This window comes from Arachis hypogaea, chromosome 10, assembly GCF_003086295.3.
Source record: "Arachis hypogaea cultivar Tifrunner chromosome 10, arahy.Tifrunner.gnm2.J5K5, whole genome shotgun sequence".
NCBI lineage: Eukaryota > Viridiplantae > Streptophyta > Magnoliopsida > Fabales > Fabaceae > Arachis > Arachis hypogaea.
Window position 1 is genome coordinate 115833144 of NC_092045.1, and position 19228 is coordinate 115852371.

The 19228-nt window shown below is 32.0% G+C and overlaps 5 protein-coding genes across 6 annotated transcripts; 2 read left to right on the top strand and 3 right to left on the bottom strand.

Annotated features, from left to right (window-relative positions):
* The first annotated feature begins 2840 nt into the window (after positions 1 to 2840).
* Positions 2841 to 6836, top strand: LOC112717032 (wax ester synthase/diacylglycerol acyltransferase 4). Of its 2 annotated transcripts, none has more exons than XM_072205748.1 (5): positions 2841 to 3050; positions 4823 to 5380; positions 5486 to 5839; positions 6097 to 6234; positions 6406 to 6836. In XM_072205748.1, the coding sequence occupies exons 1-5, from the start codon at positions 2865 to 2867 to the stop codon at positions 6484 to 6486; spliced, it is 1317 nt and encodes a 438-aa protein (XP_072061849.1). In that variant the 5' UTR covers positions 2841 to 2864; the 3' UTR covers positions 6487 to 6836. The 2 variants fall into 2 exon arrangements, with proteins under 2 accessions (XP_072061849.1, XP_025624911.1); XM_025769126.3 differs by having other exon boundaries at positions 6425 to 6836.
* Positions 6837 to 7018: 182 nt separating this feature from the next.
* Positions 7019 to 8552, bottom strand: LOC112717034 (small ribosomal subunit protein uS4y). The gene is made up of 3 exons (XM_025769127.3): positions 8423 to 8552; positions 7953 to 8334; positions 7019 to 7407 (listed from the first exon to the last, which is right to left on the bottom strand). Exons 1-3 carry the CDS (start codon positions 8448 to 8450, stop codon positions 7224 to 7226), a joined length of 594 nt encoding a protein of 197 aa, XP_025624912.1. The 5' UTR covers positions 8451 to 8552; the 3' UTR covers positions 7019 to 7223.
* Positions 8553 to 9434: 882 nt separating this feature from the next.
* LOC112717035 (F-box protein At5g49610) lies at positions 9435 to 11219 on the bottom strand. Its single transcript, XM_025769128.3, has 2 exons — positions 11068 to 11219; positions 9435 to 10743 (listed from the first exon to the last, which is right to left on the bottom strand). Exons 1-2 carry the CDS (start codon positions 11071 to 11073, stop codon positions 9535 to 9537), a joined length of 1215 nt encoding a protein of 404 aa, XP_025624913.1. The 5' UTR covers positions 11074 to 11219; the 3' UTR covers positions 9435 to 9534.
* A 571-nt stretch (positions 11220 to 11790) lies between these two features.
* LOC112717038 (CST complex subunit STN1-like) lies at positions 11791 to 13452 on the top strand. Its single transcript, XM_025769131.3, has 2 exons — positions 11791 to 11908; positions 12090 to 13452. The coding sequence occupies exon 2, from the start codon at positions 12800 to 12802 to the stop codon at positions 13346 to 13348; it is 549 nt and encodes a 182-aa protein (XP_025624916.2). The 5' UTR covers positions 11791 to 11908; positions 12090 to 12799; the 3' UTR covers positions 13349 to 13452.
* Positions 13453 to 13643: 191 nt separating this feature from the next.
* On the bottom strand, positions 13644 to 18268 carry LOC112717036 (GTP-binding protein ERG). The gene is made up of 8 exons (XM_072205749.1): positions 17544 to 18268; positions 16548 to 16637; positions 16212 to 16357; positions 15571 to 15729; positions 15374 to 15444; positions 15021 to 15124; positions 14477 to 14616; positions 13644 to 14169 (listed from the first exon to the last, which is right to left on the bottom strand). The coding sequence occupies exons 1-8, from the start codon at positions 18012 to 18014 to the stop codon at positions 14085 to 14087; spliced, it is 1266 nt and encodes a 421-aa protein (XP_072061850.1). The 5' UTR covers positions 18015 to 18268; the 3' UTR covers positions 13644 to 14084.
* Between the last annotated feature and the right edge of the window lie 960 nt (positions 18269 to 19228).

Genomic DNA, 19228 nt, shown 5'->3' on the forward strand with positions numbered 1-19228 from the left:
AAGAATTTTTGTGATCTAATATAGAATAAGTTTAGTTAATTCCCCGTTCTTAAATTATAATTGTTTTATTTACGATTTATTTTTCGACGAGAGAATGAAAAAGTGAAATTCATTTCACACTACTTTCTGTGTGTTTAAATTACAGTTTACCAATGAGAATTTGCATAAAAGTGATTTTGCAAATTTAATTTTGATAAAAAGTAAGTTTGTGTTAAAGTAATTTATATTTGACAATTTTTATAACAAAATAGATTATAATAAAATAAATGTTATTTGACTTATATTATTCAAAATCATCTCTAGATAGAAAATTATTAAAATAGACATCAACTTAAATAATTGTTTATATGATCCTATCATTTTAATTTGGATATTTAAATAGATCTGATTAATTAATTTTATAATAAAATTAATATTTATTTACTAAAATAAAAATAACATATAAAAATAGACAAAATATATTTTTAAATATATATATATATATATATATATATATATATATATATATATATATAATCAAATATGTTACATTTTTTAAGTATTGATTTGAGAATGTTAATTTAGTAGTTTTTTTACATTGTACTTTCATTCTATTACTCTTAATAATCTTATTTTTAATATTATTGATATTTAACGTTTATGATTTTATTATTATCTATGATTAATTTTTTATTTAATATATCTTTTTTAATAGAATTATAATCTATATTATAAAAAAATTTCACTAAAACATAATATACAAGAATTACAATTATAAAAGAGAGTACTAAAAATAATAAAAAATTAAAATTTACTTTATAGTGATTGAAATAAATTTAAAATTTTTTTATAATATTTTTTATATAGTATATTTTTAGTACTCTTTCTTAATATGCTATAATTTTTTACTATTATTATTATTTAGGTTTAATTTTTTGTTTAATTTACTTTACCTAATAGGATCAATAAATCATATTATAAAAAGATAATAACAAACACAATACATAAAAATCATAATTATAAAAGTATAAAATGTCAAACAAACTGTTAATAAAAAAATAATAATAAATAATAAAAAATTGAGCTCATAGGCTTATGTAAATACAAATAACAAGAATTTTATAAATAATACAATAACATACATAAAGAATAAGATTGGTAAAAGATAAATAAATGTTTAGTATTTATGACTAACAGCCCGTTAAGAAAATGCAGAAGTTAGAAATTGTTGCTTCTTATAAACATGATTTTGGTAACAAAATCACTTCTGCGTTTATGAAAAAAAATGTCAAACCAAAAGTTGAAGTTTTCAAGAACCTTAAACTGCTTCTTCCCTTTTAACGCGTTTGTCAAATATATTCGAAATTGTACAATAAATTAAATTTGTAATTTTATGGTTTAATTACTCTTGGTCCCTATAATTTTGTAAAAAATAAACACACCTCTCATTTAATACGCGAACTAGCTCGTTTAACCCGTGAATTTTTTTATTTATGGAGATTCAGTCTATTTAACTTGAAATTTAAACAAACTTAATTTTAAAAATAAATTTTGTCAATTTAAATGAATAAACAGACTCACTCGATATATTTGGTCCATTTTAACAACTCTACATAAAGCTGACACTTAGAACATACTGGAATGAACTAACAACTAACAACTAAGGAGTGATATACAATAACCAACAAAGTTAGATAAATGAGGTAGTTGTACTGATGTTAAATAACAACAAAGTTAGTTATTGGTTTTTTGGTGCTGTTTTTGTTTTTTCTCTTTTATGGACTAGATCTAGTGGGCAAGGTAATAAATCTTACCTTTCTTAAATTATACTATAGTAGAACTTTAAAATAGAGAAAAATATAGATAGATGAATTAGTTCAAAAAATTATTAAAACAGAGATATTAAAATTTAGAAAAATTGAAAATTTATAACTTTTACTAAATAATTAAAATAAGTTTGTTCTCCCAAATTAAAGAATTTAGACTAAGAATAGTTTTTATAAAGAGGAGAAACAATATTGTTGGAAAAACTGGAACGTACCTAGTTATGTGAAAATAATGAAGTAAAAATTCAAGAAGTGATACATAATAAACAACAAAGTTAGAAAAATAGGTGACTGTACTATTGTTAATTAATGGTTTGTTTTTTTGTTTTTGTCTTTTCTCTTTTATGGACGAGATGACTAGATCTAATATTCTAATGGAACAGGATAATAAATAATAAATCTTAGCTTTTTCAATTACCTATACCATAAATTATACTCATAGGTAAACTTTTAATATATATTTATAAATGATTTCAATAATTTATTAAAACAGAGTTACTAAAATTTAGAAGCATTGAAAATTCATAACATTTATTGTTATTTTAAATATATTTGTTTTAACAAATTAAAAAAAATTAAAATTTAGACTTAAAAAATCGCTAAATTTATCTAAAATGGATTTAGATAATAATGATAATTATTAAAATATTATTAGAGTTGTTAGTAGTTGGAAGTTGAATTAGTAATAGTTAGTAAGTAATAGATAGATATTTATAAAATTAGTTGGTAATGTTCATATAAATAGGGTAACTCTAGCTAATATCATGTAACAACAATTTTAATACAATAATTTTACATATAATATTATCTTTTTATTATGCTCTTTTCCAAAAATTTAACAATAATAATGACAATTAACAGTTTTTGCAAGAGTGAAATTAAAAAATAAAATATTCAGTAACTATTGAAATATTAGAGATAAAATAAAAACAAATTAAGAAATTGAGGTATTTACCATTTTACCTGGATGAGAAAAGTAACTAACTAACCTTGTCTATATAAATGCAGGTCTGTGTCTTCCTTATCTTCAAAACAGTTTATATTAAAAAAATACAAAAAATGAGTGAGTTTGAGAAAGATGCTCCAATGGCGGTGAGTCCAATGTCGAGTTACCTCAACACCTCTGCCTTGAACGTATTTATAATGGTGGTTTTTGAGTTGGAGATTCCAATTGATGAATCAAAGATCATGCAAGTGCTTGGAGACGTGTTTGTTCCCCTCAACAAACGTTTCTCTTCTATCATGGTAAAATCTAACCTCATTTTTAGTTCATAAATTAAATAAGATTTCTTCACTTGTTATTAGAAAGACGGCTCTATCGTTATATATTTAATAAGAGATATATTATGTGTACATCAAAATCAGTTATTAAAGTCAGTTATTAGTATAAAATATATATACTAAATATAAAAGGGATGTTCTCATAAAGACGCATAAAACGTCTTTTTGTAAAGATGCTTACGTGTCGCATTATTATTGGACGTATTAATAAATTGGTTATTTTTTAATTTCTTTACAAATTAGAATAAAACTGATTTTTTATAACAATAACAATAAATCTAATTTTTTTTAGAAATTTAATTGTATATTTAAATTTTTAGGGATTTAAATGTTCGCAAAACAAGAAGTTAGGGATATATTTGTCTTTTTATCAAAAAAATTAAAGATATTCGATTTAGATTGTGTAATTCGATCGGATTAAATCGGGTCTAATAATTATAATACAGACAATTGGGTTTATTATTGTTGCTAAAATAAATCGATTTTATTCTGATTTATTAAAAAATAAATTATTAACCGGTTTAATAAAGATGTCCAATAATAACATGACATATGTAAACGTCTTTAAAAAAAAGACATTTTTAATATATTTATTTAAGTGGTTTCCAAATATAAATACACATTGAAAATAAATTAAATCATACATGTAGTTATACACAAATATATTGATGGCTGATTTTAGTGGCTGATTTTAGTGTATAAATAATATTTTTGATTTAATAATTATTGATTCTAGTTTTTCTCAAAAATATTATGTGTATACTAAATTTAGTTATTAAATTAATTATTATATATTTTTATATAAAAATAAATATGATATTTAATTTATTCATAATTTATATTTTATATGGGTGGTTGATTTTTTATGCACTCTTAATATAATTATAGTTTTTTTTCTCTTTTTTTATTTAAATTTTATTAAATTAAATACAACATAATTGGATAATTATTAATTTCTAAAAACATTGAAACTACTATTGTCTAGATTTTTTTATAAATAATTATAATTTTAATTTTGATACATTATTATTTAATTAAATTTATATGTTTATATAAATTTTTAAATAGAACATATGGAATTAAGTTACTTTGAGTTTTATATTAATGTTGCATGAAAATTAAATTTAACAGTTATATGTGAAAATTAAATTTTCTGTTCGTGGTACAGAGGTAGTATTTTTAATGAGTAAACGGTTAAATTAGTTTTTGAAAGATTATTCATTTTTTAATAATTCATAAAAGATTTTTTTAATTAAATTCGTCTTTCAAAGATTTTAAATTAGTCATTTTAGTCCTTCCATCACTTCCGTTGCTAATAGCGTCAAAGTTTGTTGATGTGAGATATTAAGTGAGACCACAATGCATACCTAATAGTCCTAATTGGCGGCTAACATAATGAGTTTATGAAATTATATCAAATAAATTCCAAATTGAAAAATTTCAATACCTCAAGTTTTTTCCTTAATTAAATTTTGATTTGATCTAATTTCATAAACTTATCAGGTTAATAGTTAATTAAGACTCTTATATGTGTGCAGTAGTATCACTTAACATGTCACATTAACAAATTTTAGCATTGTGAAAAAATGATAGAAGAACTAACGCGATTAATTTAAAATTTTTAAAAGATGAATTTAATTAAAAAAATCTTCCGAAAATTAATTTAGAGAACGAATAAATTTTAAGGATAAATTGAATTATTTACTCTATTTTTTATGGAGTAACAAATTTTTCAGATTGAAGACAAAAAAGGAAAGAAGCAATGGAAAAAAGTTGATGTGAATCTAAAAGAACATATCAAGATTCCAATATTTGCAAAGAAGGGTGTGAAATTCTATGATAAAGAATTTGATGAATACATGTCAAAAATTGCTGGTGAAAAGTTAGCACAAGATAAACCACTTTGGGAAGTGCATCTAATTAAGTATCCAACAAGAAAAAACAATGCTGCGGGTACATCGGTAGTTAAGTTACACCATTCCTTAGGAGATGGCTACACCCTAATGGGCTCATTGCTTTCATGTGTGAAAAGAGTTGATGATCCTTCAATTCCCATAACCTTTCCTTCAAGCCATGCAACAACATCATCTATTAAGACATTACCTCAATCCATCTTTTCAATGTTTAAAAGTGCATCTGATTTTGGATGGAATATATTAAGAGGTTCAAATTTCATTGTTGATGATCAATCACCAATAAGGACAGAGAATAAGGAATTCAAACATGGTTTTGGTATCTCAAATGTGACTCTCTCTTTGGATAGCTTTAAAGTGGTCAAAAATAAGCTCAAAGTGGTAAGTGTTTTTTTTTTTTTTTCTCTGAAGAAAAATTGTGATTTGCAAACACTTATATGTTCCAAATATATATATATATAACTCTTTATATTGTTAATGATGCAGACCACAAATGATACCCTAGTGGGCATGATCTTCCTGGGAATAAGATTATACATGGAAGCAAAGAGTTATGAATCAAGAAAAACACAAACAACAGCAATAGTGATGCTTAATGCAAGAAAAATTAGAGCTTACAAATCAGTGGAGGAGATGCTTCAAAGTAATTCAGAATCCTCATGGGGGAATCGATTTCATTTCCTCCACCTTCCAATACCCAAATTAAGCGATGCCAATACATCCAACCCACTTGACTTTGTTTTGGAGGCCCACAAAATCATTATTGGGCTCAGATATTCTTTGGCCCTTCCTCTCAGCGGTGTCATTTTGGGGATGCTGGATAAAATTCAAGGCACAGAGGTTTGTTGTAGCTCAATTTCAGCAGTTGAATATTAATTTTGATTTCCATATAGAAATTATACATTTTTTAAATATTGTATATACAAATAAGTAATAAACTCTCCAATGCTTTCTTTTCCTCATTTCTTCACACTCTTTCTTTCTAATAGGCTTACACTATATTATCATATTTTATAATAGAAGAATTACACTCCATAATTGGCATGAGAATGATAAGCAACATTTGTAGTTGTTTAATGTGATTGAATAAATTTCAGGCTGCAGCAAAACATGTGTACAAGACAGTGGCAAATTCAAGTGCTATCATCTCACATGTGGTTGGACCTGTGGAACAAGTGGCTTTTGCTAATCATCCCATCAAAGGATTTTATTTTACAGCAATTGGTCCACCTACTGTGCGTGCACTTCTCTACTCTCTTCTTCATCTTGAATAAAAATAGATAAATAAAATAAAAGATTTATGAAAGATAAAAATGATATGTAGAGTTTTCAAAGAAGTTAGTATTAAAATATAATGTTATCTTTTTTAATACGTGTTGTAAATACTAACATGGAAAATGATATAGTTTCAAAAAACTTATGCAGAGCCTGACGGTGACAATATTAAGTTACATGGGGAACTTACGCATTGGATTTGGAGTGGATAAAGGATGCATAGATGAACACCACCTCCTTTCATGTTTTGAAACTGCTAAGGAGATGATTTTCAATGCAGCAAATAAAATATGATTTTGTTTTACCAAAGTGGAAGTGCATTATCCTCTCTTATTGTCCAAGTCTTTGTTGCTGTGTATCCTTTCTTTTTTGTACGAGTCTAGTTTTATTTTACAATAAAAGGTTGAGTTGCAAAATGTTTTCATGTAATTGTGCGTATGGATGTGACTGTAACTTCATTGTTCTTTCTGCTTATACGTTTATGCTCCCCGGCCAGATTCTCATCTTCCTAGGTTACTGATATTGATATAAATGTCTAAATCATACGTGACTCTTTCTGGCATGAAGGAATTCCTCAAAGATAATGAGTGGTTTATCTGAAGTAAGAAAATTTATCAAAAGGCTAGAAACCAAAGAGATCAAATCATAATTGAGCTATTTGTATCTTTGAGAAAATTGCTTTTGTTAACTTTTAAGAGATTGTTATTATTTGCAAACGCCCACAATCAAAGAACACAGGAGATATTTGGCGCAAAACTTTGTATTAATAAGAACAATTTTAAACAAAAAATGTCCGAACGTTTCTTAGCAAAGCTTTTCCTCAAACAAAAACATAGATTGCAAAATTATAAGAGTTAATCATGGCAGAAAACTAACAAGTCTAGAGAGAAACAGAAAATGAAATGCTTGAAAAAGTTCTAAGTAGGGAGAAGAGATATATCCATATAGTTTAATCTTCATCTTCCTCGTCACCATCTCCACCAGAAGCCTTCTTGGCAGCAGCCCTCTGGTTCCTTCGCTTCACTCTTCCAGGACGGCCACCACCGAGCGGACTTGTGAGCGAGAAGTCAATGTGTTTCTGGGAATCAACCCTAACCATGAATGATGGGATGTTCACCACCTGCCTTCCAACCCTGCCAACCAGAAAAAATACAAAGATTCTAAAAACTATTCATCAAAGGCACAAACAAGTTCCTCTCCAATTACCCAATCACATGTTCCCTATCATCTAAATATATTGCTCCAGATTCAATTTTGCAGCAATACATTTACCGTTTATAGTGCATTAAATAAACTTATATGCCTAATTTAAATTGAACAGATCTTTTACAATCATATTATTAAATAATACTTTCAAAAGGTTTTTAAGCTAATAAGGTATTCTGGTGAGATCTCCAGTGAATTCTTTGAACATCTTCGACTAAACCACTCTATAATTATGATGATCCTAATTATATATCTAAGATCAATTCTACTGAGAGGTTAATCTGACGTAAAATAATTTTATCAAGCTAGAATCCTATGAAGAGATTAGACTATAATTTTGAGCTATTTGAATGTTTGGAGAATCAGATTCTTAATTTGACAATAAGTACAAACGAACAAACAGTGAGTGATAGAAAATTAGGAATTTAAAACCCTAAATTTCGGAAAGAAGTGAAAAGGAAGAAAGGAAGACCTAATGTGGCGCTGGCGGATGAGGACCCTGGCGTGGTGGATGGACTTGGCCATGCCGGACTTGAAGACGAGAGTCTGGAGGCGGCGCTCGAGGAAGTTCTCGACGGTGAGAGCGAGGACGTAATCGAGCTTGTTCTGAGTCTCGTCGAGGAGGCCGTAACGGAACATCCTTCGGAGGAGAGCCTCACCTTCGAAGATCCGGCGAGGGTTCTTCTCGTCGAGAGTAAGGAGAGTTCTAGCGTTGTTGCGGATCCTGCTGAGTGCGTACTGCACCCTCCACAACTCCCTCTTGCATCGGAGTCCGTACTCTCCCACCAGCTTCAGCTCCGCGTCCAGCCTCTCCTTCTCGTACGGACGACGAGGCTTCTTGAACGTCTTCCCATCTAAGTTTCATTCATTCATTGTTAGAGAACAAAACAAGACAAAATTTGATTAATTGAAATGGATCAGAGAGAGAAAAGAGAAGCTCACAATTGCGATAAAACGAGACGTGCACCATGGTTGCTGCTGCAGCGCGCGCTCTCTGTCTCTCTCACTCTCTCACAATAGGGTTTCTTCAACTTCGAGAAGTATAACTTCATGCTCCACTTTTCCCTTTTAAGTGTTGTTCTAAACCCTAATGGCTTGCTGGACTGGACTTGGTTGGGCTATGGCCCAATAAGAGGATTATTATATGGTTTTTTTAAACTTTTTATTCTTTGGTTTGTTTAGTACAAATAAAGTTAGAAATCTATGGCCCAATATCAAGTTCTATTTAACATCTTGAACCTAATAAAAATAAAAATAAAAAAATTGCTATCTAATTAATTCAAGTATGAAAATTTCAGTCTTGAACCTAATAAGCAAAAGGAAGACTTGAAAACCGGTAGAACCACATTTGTTTAAAATTGAATAAGGATCCAGTTCCTCCAAAGTTATACTGTTACTTTAGAAAAAAAAATACACAATTAATCACTCTTATATTAAAATAGTAAGACTCACAAATAATAAATATTACAAATTTAAAAAATGATTAAAATATCACTTTACTACTTTATTAGCATTGTCACTTTAGAGTATCTTTTTTCATTGAATAATTACACAAGTAAATAGAAAGTAAGTAGTAACCATCAATTAGTAACTCTTTCTATTTAATTATTATTATTATCACAAAGTGCTATTATTTTCATTTCAGACATGGTACCAATATTCTAATCTATGAGCACCAAATCTGATTTTGCATTATGCTAAAAAAGATCATGCTTGAATAAATGATGTTAACGATACCAAATTTCCTATATTCCTGTCATGTATCTTTAGTTTTGCTACTAACCGTGATCAATTAAAACAATGTTAAAACGCAGAAAACACACATCACAATTCACAAAGACAAAGATGTTATAAAGACTGTACATAAACAAAATAAAACTAAACACAAATTGATTTGTATAACCCAAAACAGTAGTATGTTCTGTTTAGACAAAACTTTCTCACTTTCAACTCAGTCAACTAGTCATATGATAAACCTGAAGCAAAAAAAAAAAGTACATAATGAAGTAACCATGTACCAATTTCATCCCTAGAGAGAGAAAAAAAGACACCTTCTATGCAAGTTTTAGTGGGAACAAGCTCAAGCAATGAGGAAACACTGTAGGATCATGCATTGATTTTGGGCTAAGATCCTGAACATAGCAAGCATGAGAGATCTTATTATTGTCAATGTCATATAGGTATAGAGTTGCACACACCTTCAGCAACAACACCCCATCCTTAAATCCAAGAGGGTTCATCCATGGGCTACTCTCCATGCTCACTCTCTGCGAAACATGATTCTTCAAATTTAAGAAGAATTGAGGGTATTCCCTTTCAATCTCATCCAAATCCTTAAAATGCTTGAGTGTCCACTTAAACTCATAGTAATCTTCAAGGTACCAAACATGAAGGCCTATTTCAGAAACCAGAACATAGTGAAGCTTTCCATTGTGATCTCCAATGCAAGCTTCAGGCACAGTGCTGAACTCGAAAGCCGGCACCGGAACAGAAATCAACAATGCTAGCTCCTTCTCAACATCAAAACTCAGCACTTGATCACCATCTGTAAGCCAGTGCAGAACACCACCTATATGCACACCTTTGTTCTTGATCAAATTGTGATCACAATGGCAAACTTCAGAGGATACCTTCCATTCTTTTGTTTCTGATGAGTACACATGAAATTCAATGTACCATTCCTCGTCATCATCCTCATCCTCATCCTCATACTCATCTAAGCAGAACTGAAGCTTCACAAGCTTGAATTTCACAAAGATTTCATTGCATTCTTTCCTCGAATCGCTGTCGAAATCGAATGCTATTCCTATGCTTTCATTCCTGCTAGGCTTTAGCTTATGCCACGGCCACTGGATTCTAATCCATTCCTTATTGGAAGGGTTGCAGAGATAAACAGAGGGATCTGAGCAGGGGAAACAGCTTCGGCAGCACACGAGTCCGTCGCAGGAGGCCAAGATTACAACGTATTCTGGAAGGAAATCGAAGACGTTGTGAAGAACTTTCTTGGAAGATTGTGAATCAAGAGCGATGTGACTAACTGTCTTGATGTCATCACTGCACCATTGGAACTTCTCTTGGAAAATGAAACCTGTTAGGGACAATCCTGTCTTTTCCATTTGCGATTTGATGAACGGGAAGCTGGAAATCATGGCGCGCCAACCTCGTGAAACGCGCTTCATTCCCAGCAATGGCTTCACTGGAAGCCTGGACAGAATGTCAAACATGATGTCACCATTCAGAGAACTCTTCAACTTCTTCATTTTCTGAAAAAACGAAAATACACAGAAATCAATCACGTTGCTTAAGAACAAGATCAGAATGTTAGGGATTTCTAATCCATCATGTGCAACAAATAGAACAGTGTACAGAAACAGCTCTCTTGGATCAAAGTATCAACAAAAACAAAGGGGAAAAACCGAAAAGGTATTGAACTGTGAACAACGGAAGATTAAAAAAAAGAAAAGTTCATTCTGCATAAATTTGAGCTGAACCTTGGAAGTTGAAGCTGTTTTAACTAAAAACAGAAATTTAAAGAAGAAGAAGAAAGGATGAAGAAAATGAAAAGCGTTAATAAAAAAGATAGTGACCTGCATTACGATTGCTATGAGGAGTGAGAGAGAATTCGAACCGTCATGAAACAAAAATGGAAAGAATGGTGAAAAGAAGAGAGAGCGTTTTATGAGTGAATGAGTGAGTGGTAAAACTTTCAAAACAGAAACGCACTACTCAGTACTGCTACTCACACAGCAACGAACAGCACATGGAGAGAGAGAGAGAGAGAGGAAATAAACGGTTTCTGGGCAAAGGAATTTTGTTTTGTCTAAAATCGGACGGCTGAGATTAGAGAAAGGAGCTCAGGGGTGCTATGATCAGGAACACGTGGCGTGCAGGAAGAATAGATTTTTCATCATTAAGAAATACCAAGAGTTTTTCTAGAAATTATTTTTAATATGAAAATGAAAATAGTATTTTTGTTGAAAATTTATATTTAAAATATATTACAGTATTATAAAGTGCAAAAAAAAGTGTCCAACACGTATAAATTCACCTAAATATAATTATACTAAATAATCATATTTTCAACAAAAACACTAATATTTTTTTCTATAAAAAAATTAGCCGAATTTTTTATTTTTTTATTTTTTTTTTCGTCCGAAAATAAAATCAAAGAAATGAAAAGGAATCAAGGAAATGATTTGAAGAAGTAATAACTAATAACAATAAAGGAATCAAGATGGTTAGCAAAGTGAAGCAAAAGGATTCCTTTGAAGAAAGTGATTTAAATACTTGTCCTTTAATTTCATTCATTCAATCCATTACCATAAGGAGAAGCTACTACTAACCAAAACATGGAAGCCAAAGAGGCAAGAGCTAATGGCATGCAGTTAGATGAAGATTTTGATCAGATTCTTCAGATTGATCTCAACGGTAGTATATTATATTATTTCTTGCTTGTACATTTTATTTATTTGGTTAGTTTTTGCGCAAAGGTGATGATTAGCAAGAAATTAATGACCTCTTAGAAATAGAATTGAGTATATGACCTTGAAGATTTTAAAAAATCTATACTAGATATTATAATAAGCATTGTTGTTTCTCAACTTTACAGGTTTTAAAAGGGAGCAGCTTAAGGTCAAAACAAAGAGAGGGATCCTAACAATATTTGGAGAAAGACCATTGAGTGCATCAAACTATAAATTAAAATGTTTTAGGAAGGAATTCAAGCTTTCTAAAGATTGTGATGTGACTGAAATTCGCGCAAATTTTTCTGGTGACGTTCTTTCAATAGTACTGCCTAAAAAGCTTGAATCACTGGAAAAACAAACAGGTAATAAAAATAAGAATTCAATTTGGGGAGTGAAGATAAGAAAGGGAACAGCTATTAAGGTTGCAACGATGGTGGTGATTTTGGTGGTGATGACTTCAATTGGTAATCAAATAGCTCAATTAGTAAATAGACACCCTCGTCATAACAAGGATGATACTAAGATTATTTCAAATTCTCATGCAATATGTTAAGATTAATAAACATGAGAAAAACGTTATAATTTTAAAGTATATTCATTTAATAATAGTTATGAAAAACAAGATAGATTGTGAATATATATACACTTTTTTAAAACTTTGGATGTACAATTTTTTTATTAATTAATTTTTATTGTCTTTCTAACAAATCATTGCGTAGTAAAACAGTGTAATACCCAAGGTTAAAAATGGCAATAGAAACAACAAATTGGATAGGTTGCAAAAGTATTAAAATTTCAAGCGTAGTCAACAAGCCACCCTCCCAAAAAAACGAGAGAAAAAAAAAATCAGAAAATGCAAAACCAAGTGTACAACAGCTACGTGAAGCTGCTCGCATTCGATCTTCTCTCTCTCACCCAAACCCCTTCTTCTTCTTCGTCGGTTTCAGAACCTACGTTCTCCCGCAGAGGCATCCCTCTCTCTCGTGCAGAGACACTTGGGACTGTTACATTCCGTGACCACAAGCCACATAAGTTCCTCCGCTTTCTCATCGACGACGGCACCGCCTCCGTCCCCTGCATCCTCTGGCTCAACCACATGACTTCACCCTACCTTGCTCGCCGCCGCCGCCCCGACGACCTCCGCCTCATCGCAGATTCGTCCGCCAGGTTTGCCGCTGAGGTTAGGGTTGGGGTGGTGGCGAGGGTGAGGGGCAGGATCGGGTGCTACAACGGGAAGGTGCAGCTCACGGTTTCCGATGTTGTGGTTGAGAGGGATCCCAATGCTGAGATACTCCACTGGCTCGACTGTATCAACCTTGCTCGTAACTGCTACAACGTTTTGCCTGGACCCGGGCCCGGGCCCGGCCCGTCTTCGGCATGCAAGGAGAATCAAGCAGAATGACGCACCGCAGCATAGTTCTTAACTTGTTATCACTGAACTATTTTTTAAGGTGGGGTTTAATGTAAAGAGGTGAATGACTGAATGAGAATATAATTGTTACAAAACTAAGAGTGCATTAGAATTTGGGTTCATTTTCTACATTATTATAACGTAGTATATTTTATATTTGTAAATTTCAAATCGAAAACCAAAATTAAATTTATAATTTGGTTAGATTGGATTTTCTCATATAAACAAACTGCGATTTCCCTTATCAAGAACTACAGAGGGAAATATGACATGGACAACCAAAAAATTATCATCAAAATTTCTGTACAAATCATTATTATACAATAAAACAGTGCTGTCTCACAAAGTGGATAGGGTAAATAAAAGGGGCATTGGAGGGTACCCAAAGGCCACAGTACAACTAGACCAAATACCCTAGTTGTATTTTTGAGATGAAACATGTATACAATAAACGATGAAAGATGGACATTTCTTTTTAAATTCCTGACTCATGAGCACTACAAACATAATAATGAATTGGCAGCCGTATATAATGTCATACACAGTTTGTGCATGATCACCATTTTGCTTCTCAATTTCTCATCCTGTTTCTCCATGGCAATGGTTTTGTAAGCTCTGTACTTCGAAAGTCAGGGTAAGGCAACTCCTTCCGCATTTTACAAGCGGCATAGAATGATGTGGCAGTTAAGGCAGAGTTTCAACATCAAATCTATTTATGTCTGGTTCATTATTTAAGCTTAACCTGGAGAATTAGATGCACCTGCTTTTTGAAAATGGACCTTAGCTCTTCATTGGCCTCAATTCCTATTCTCCTGTATCAAAGAAACATGAATAAGCATCTAAAAAGAAGTTTGCAGCTTTTAATGATGCTCAAATTTTTAATGGAAATTCAACAAGGAAGAAGCAGGGAGGAGAAACAAATTTCGAGCATGCATTTGCACAAGGAGAATAGGTGCCTGAAAGCAGAGATTAAATTGGGAACCAGTTTTTGCCATATGCCCATATGCTTTGATTGAACTAGAATCACTACATTTAGTGGTTCTACAATAAGAAACTTGTAAATTGATAATATTGAAATTTGTAAAGTTACATGAAAGAAAGGGTGACAAAAGAATTTACCCAATCTTTGAGCCATTCTTCCCCACGAGAATCTTGCGTTGGCTTAGTTTGTTAGTAATGAAGTGTTGCTCGATCCTGAGAGAACCATCTCGTAACTCTTTCCAGTCAATCAAATGATGTTCAATATCGTACGGAATTTCCTATCATTGAGAGAAGGTTTTAATCAATATCTAAGATTCTAACAACACTACCTGACTCTATATGGTACTTTACTACTTTAGTCTTTAGAATATGAGATTAGTTTGAGGGTTTTTTTTTAACTGTTATTTTATGTGTTGGGTCCATGTTATGGCACTAATGTTTAATAAGCATAAAGGAATGGAGCTACAGACCAGCCAGCAGATGGACCTAGGAAAACTTCTATGCGTTAAATATCATGGTCCGAATGGGTCATCTTTTTTTACTCCGGCCTCACCAAACTTTTGTGAGGAAAGAGGCCAGCTACAAATTTTAAATGTTCTGAACCCACCCACAAAGAAAAAAAGGTTGTTTTGCTCCAGACTCCAGAGGCAGCAAAACACATATATAGGAATCCAATAATTACCTGATGTACATGGTCCAATAATCTTTCACGCACAACTTCTAAAGCTATCATCTTCATAACTTCCTCACTCATGGTGAAAGGATCTTCATCCCAGGGTCGTTCAACTGCCTAAGCAAAGGAAACAATTAAAAACTCAGTAAGGTTTTGAAGCGTCATATCAAAGAGAGATCACTAGAAATTCTAAAAGTGTTTTCAGAAGAAACAAGAATGCATATACAATAAAATTAACAAAATTTTATCCAAGTGCAGCAATCTTGCCTTTCATACTCCAAAATTAATTTCCAAAAATGGAACGAAGGAAATCATTTGATATGGTTAACAACTTAATATATAGCAGATGTAGAGAAAAATACATGCCTGCTCCATCAGGTATTGAGTTAAATCTTTTACTCCAGCCCCCTTCAGTCCGGATATCATAAAATGCCTAAATAATAGAGAAGTGAAATTAGACGCTAGCTTGAGGACGAAAGTCAATTTGCATAAAATGTAGAAACGCTACTATGATACTAAAACCCAACATCTCCTCTAGTCTTTATACAAAAATCTGTACCTCTCATATCCAGGAAGATCTTTAAATTCTTCCACAACCTTCAACAAGTCTTTCTTTTTCTCTACTAAATCAATCTTGTTCATACACAAAACACGCCTTTGATTTGGAACCATTCGAGCTCCCATACGCTTAATTAATTTTACTACTCTTGTATCAGGCCTGCATTGATAGAATATCAAAAGGAAAGGGATGAAGTCTTCGACAACAAAAGTAACAAAACAAAATATGCACTTTAGAACATGAACCTAATGAGAAAAATGTGAAGAGGCATAAATATGAAAGCAGATTGCATTTGTATTGTTAGTTCAATAAAGCAACAATGTATAGAAGACTTCCAGGGTTGAGATTGGAAGAGCCGTATATCCCATGTGGAACTATATATAGAGTATTTTGTGGGTTTGCTTGGTTCATAATAGAAACTGATGATAGACTTCCTGGTTCATTTATATGAAGATAAAAATATATATAGTGAATCTATGGCTAAGACTAACTACAGGATATATTAATATAATAACAAGACAAGATACTATTAATATCATAACTTTCTGAGATTCAAGGCTATATCTTATCTCTAATTGTGTATTAATTAGGGCACACAGCCTGACATCCTCCAACATCAATAAAATGGTAAGAGTTATTACCTGGTAATATGTCTGTGAACATCAAAAATAACTATGAGAACTTCATAGAGATTGACTGAACTCCATGCACTTTCCACCCGAACCTTGACATCCCTATAAGGATATCCACTGCAATTTAACATAAGCCCTGGTGTATCAAAAAAGCACTGCAAATAAAATATGATATGACTATGAGTACCCGATAAAAAGAAAAAATGCATTAAGAAATGAAACTCATCAAAATATATATATGTTCTAGAGTATAATAACCCATCCCTTCATGCAACATGCTGGATAGTAACCTCACTTATCCCTTTCACAACATCCAAGCAGAAACTAATCAGGTAAGCTACTCACAATTTGGGTATCCCCTTTTGTCAACACTCCGACAACTTCATGAGTTGTTGTGTTTGTCTTCCGTGACACAGCTGCAACCTTTGTCCCAACCTACAATAAATGAGCAAAACAATACAACACATTCAGAAATCTTTTGCTGAGATTGCTGACATGGAAGATGCTAGAAGCAATTCTAAAACAATCCAATATGTATCAACAACTACTTTTTGAAAAAACTAGACTAGCAGTTCAAACCCAGTAAATGGGCTACTTACTATACTAATATGGCAACATAAGCTTAACTAAAGGCAAATGATAACCAATGGTTTGCAACATTGCTTTAGCGACGTAAATTGAAATTTGAATAGTGTAATCAAACCAGACTAGGGTAATTAACAAAATTACCGACGACTCTCTCCTTTGCTAGAGTAATTCAGTCATAGCATAGAATCGCAGAAATTGATAAGCACATCTTCAAATAAAAGAAAGATTGTAAGTTTGAAAAGACATCTCAATAATCATAAACAGGCATGCTTGTCCCTTTATGCACCTCCAAACAGCTCAAGTCCACGTGCTATGCATTTTATTTCAGCCAACAACATCCCCGTTACCAAAACAAATACTGGCTGTATACAATACTATCAATATATATCGATATATCACAGTATCACACTATATGTGCCAAAAAATGAACTGGACTTCAATTAACTAACCAACTCCTTGACTGATAAAACTAACCAACTCCTTCACATCATAATGATTTTCTGAGAAAACTCTCAAACTTCTTTGGTAAGAATACAACTTATTAGAGCATATTACTCCCTAGTCATGAGAAATGAAATCCCTAAACATGACCCGTAAAATCTACATATATCTCTTAAAATTAGTCTCCAGTAACCAGCCACATAAATCCATAGATGACCTATACTCTTTTTCTTCACCCTAATTTCCAACTAATTTGAATTCAACAAATACAAAGAATTACGAAAAAGATTAAAAGAAAATTAGAAAACGAACCATATAATTAGTGAGTGCAGACTTGCCGGCATTGGGGGCACCAATGATTCCAACCGATAACGATTTCTGGTCCTCTTCCTTCACCACTCCCAAACCCTTGGAATCTTCTTCCTCATCGTCTCTTCTTCCATCGACAGCCGCCTCGAGCAGAACCTTCGCGAGAACCCTGCGCCGCCTCTCGTCCTCCTCTTCCTTGAGCTTAAGCTTGCCCTTGGGGCCTTCTCCGCCGAACACCAACTGGTCCGCACGTGTCCTGTACTTGTGGTCCCACGTGGGCCCACTCTCACGCTCTGTCTTCTCCTGTGGGAGGTCGAAGTGGGAACTGTCGAAGACCGAGTTGGAATCGGTTTCAGTTTCGGTTTCGGCGTGCGGTTGCGCGGAGAAGAAGCGATGGAAGACGGTTATTGATGGCGGTTGTGGTGACTGTAGGGTTCTTCTCATGGATCTGAGTGTTGAAGTGAAGGCTTTCATTGTTTTTGGTGAATGGAGATTGGAGGGAACTGACTCTGTATTTGGCTGCGTCTTGTGTTGTATCAACTGGGGTTTAATTCAGGGGTTAAGCTCTTGCAAACGAAACGCACCTTCAACCTGCGTTTTGATGGAGCCATTTCTACTCCCCTTAAATAAAGAGTATGATAACCAACTTGGTTGGTCGAGTGGTCAGCTCACTTGTCAATTTAAGCAAGTATCGGGGTTCAAATCTCATCTTGTGTATGCAGCAAGCCAGCAATTCATTAGCGACAGACCCTTAAATAGAACTCAAATTCAATTTGTATGTAACAATTTTTTGCAAATTGCAGTCAGATACACATTAATTTTAAAATTAATTAATTATTTATTTTTATAATAAAAAATTCGTTTCATAATAAAATAAAGGTGCAAACTCAGGTGCAGTCGACTTTATATGAAGTTGATATTTAAGAGCCGTTAGATGATTTGACTGATTTGACTAAATTTTCATCTAACGGCTCTCAGACATCAACTTCACGTGAAGTCGACTTCACCTGAGTTTTCACCTAAAATAAATTAGTTGCTAGCATTTTAAAAAATAAAAATTTATCTTTAATCTTTTCAAAAAAATAAAAAATAATTCATCTAAAAATACTATTTGTATACTCAAAATTAGTCGATTTAAATATTGTATATCTATATCTAAATACATATATTATTTAACTCATTTTAATTTATATTTTATATAGATAAATAATTTTTAATATACACGTAATATTGTTATAATTTATCTATTTATTTCTTAGGCACTAATTTTTTTTAATACTCTAAAAGTAATGTACAATGTTAAATTGATCATGTGTGAAAATTATACACGATGAATTATTACACGTGTTAAAATATGGCTGTATTTTTTTATTTTAAGAATTTTAATTAAATATATTTGTTAGAAGACAAACAGAAAAGAGGAACACATTTTAAAACATTCCATTATGTCTATGGATGTCTTTTCAGGGTCATATTCAATCTTTTTCTTACCATTCAATTCGATAGAATCCAGTAAAACTTTGTTTTTTGTCCTTGTTATGATATTTTTTGTTTTAGTAATCCAATTCTCTATGTACTAAAAGCAACTTTAGATTCGTAGACAGATCTCTGCATCAAACAAGTTCCTAATTCAAAACAAATTCTGCAGAAGCATTCATTCACATTAAAGTTTCTATTTGTGACAACAA

Bases quoted from the DNA above. Each gene is read 5' to 3' on its own strand.
- LOC112717032 (XM_025769126.3), top strand. From the start codon at position 2,865: ATGAGTGAGTTTGAGAAAGATGCTCCAATGGCGGTGAGTCCAATGTCG. The intron at 3,051-4,822 runs GTAAAATCTAAC...CAAATTTTTCAG, and splicing joins AACGTTTCTCTTCTATCATG to ATTGAAGACAAAAAAGGAAA. The intron at 5,840-6,096 runs GTTTGTTGTAGC...AATAAATTTCAG, and splicing joins ATAAAATTCAAGGCACAGAG to GCTGCAGCAAAACATGTGTA.
- LOC112717034 (XM_025769127.3), bottom strand. From the start codon at position 8,450: ATGGTGCACGTCTCGTTTTATCGCAATT. The intron at 8,335-8,422 runs GTGAGCTTCTCT...AATGAAACTTAG, and splicing joins CGTCTCGTTTTATCGCAATT to ATGGGAAGACGTTCAAGAAG. The intron at 7,408-7,952 runs GTCTTCCTTTCT...TCTGGTTGGCAG, and splicing joins ATCCGCCAGCGCCACATTAG to GGTTGGAAGGCAGGTGGTGA.
- LOC112717038 (XM_025769131.3), top strand. From the start codon at position 12,800: ATGCAAAACCAAGTGTACAACAGCTACGTGAAGCTGCTCGCATTCGAT.
- LOC112717036 (XM_072205749.1), bottom strand. From the start codon at position 18,014: ATGAAAGCCTTCACTTCAACACTCAGATCCATGAGAAGAACCCTACAG. The intron at 16,358-16,547 runs GTGAGTAGCTTA...TTTTATTTGCAG, and splicing joins CAAAAGGGGATACCCAAATT to TGCTTTTTTGATACACCAGG. The intron at 15,730-16,211 runs GTAATAACTCTT...CTATCAATGCAG, and splicing joins GTTCACAGACATATTACCAG to GCCTGATACAAGAGTAGTAA.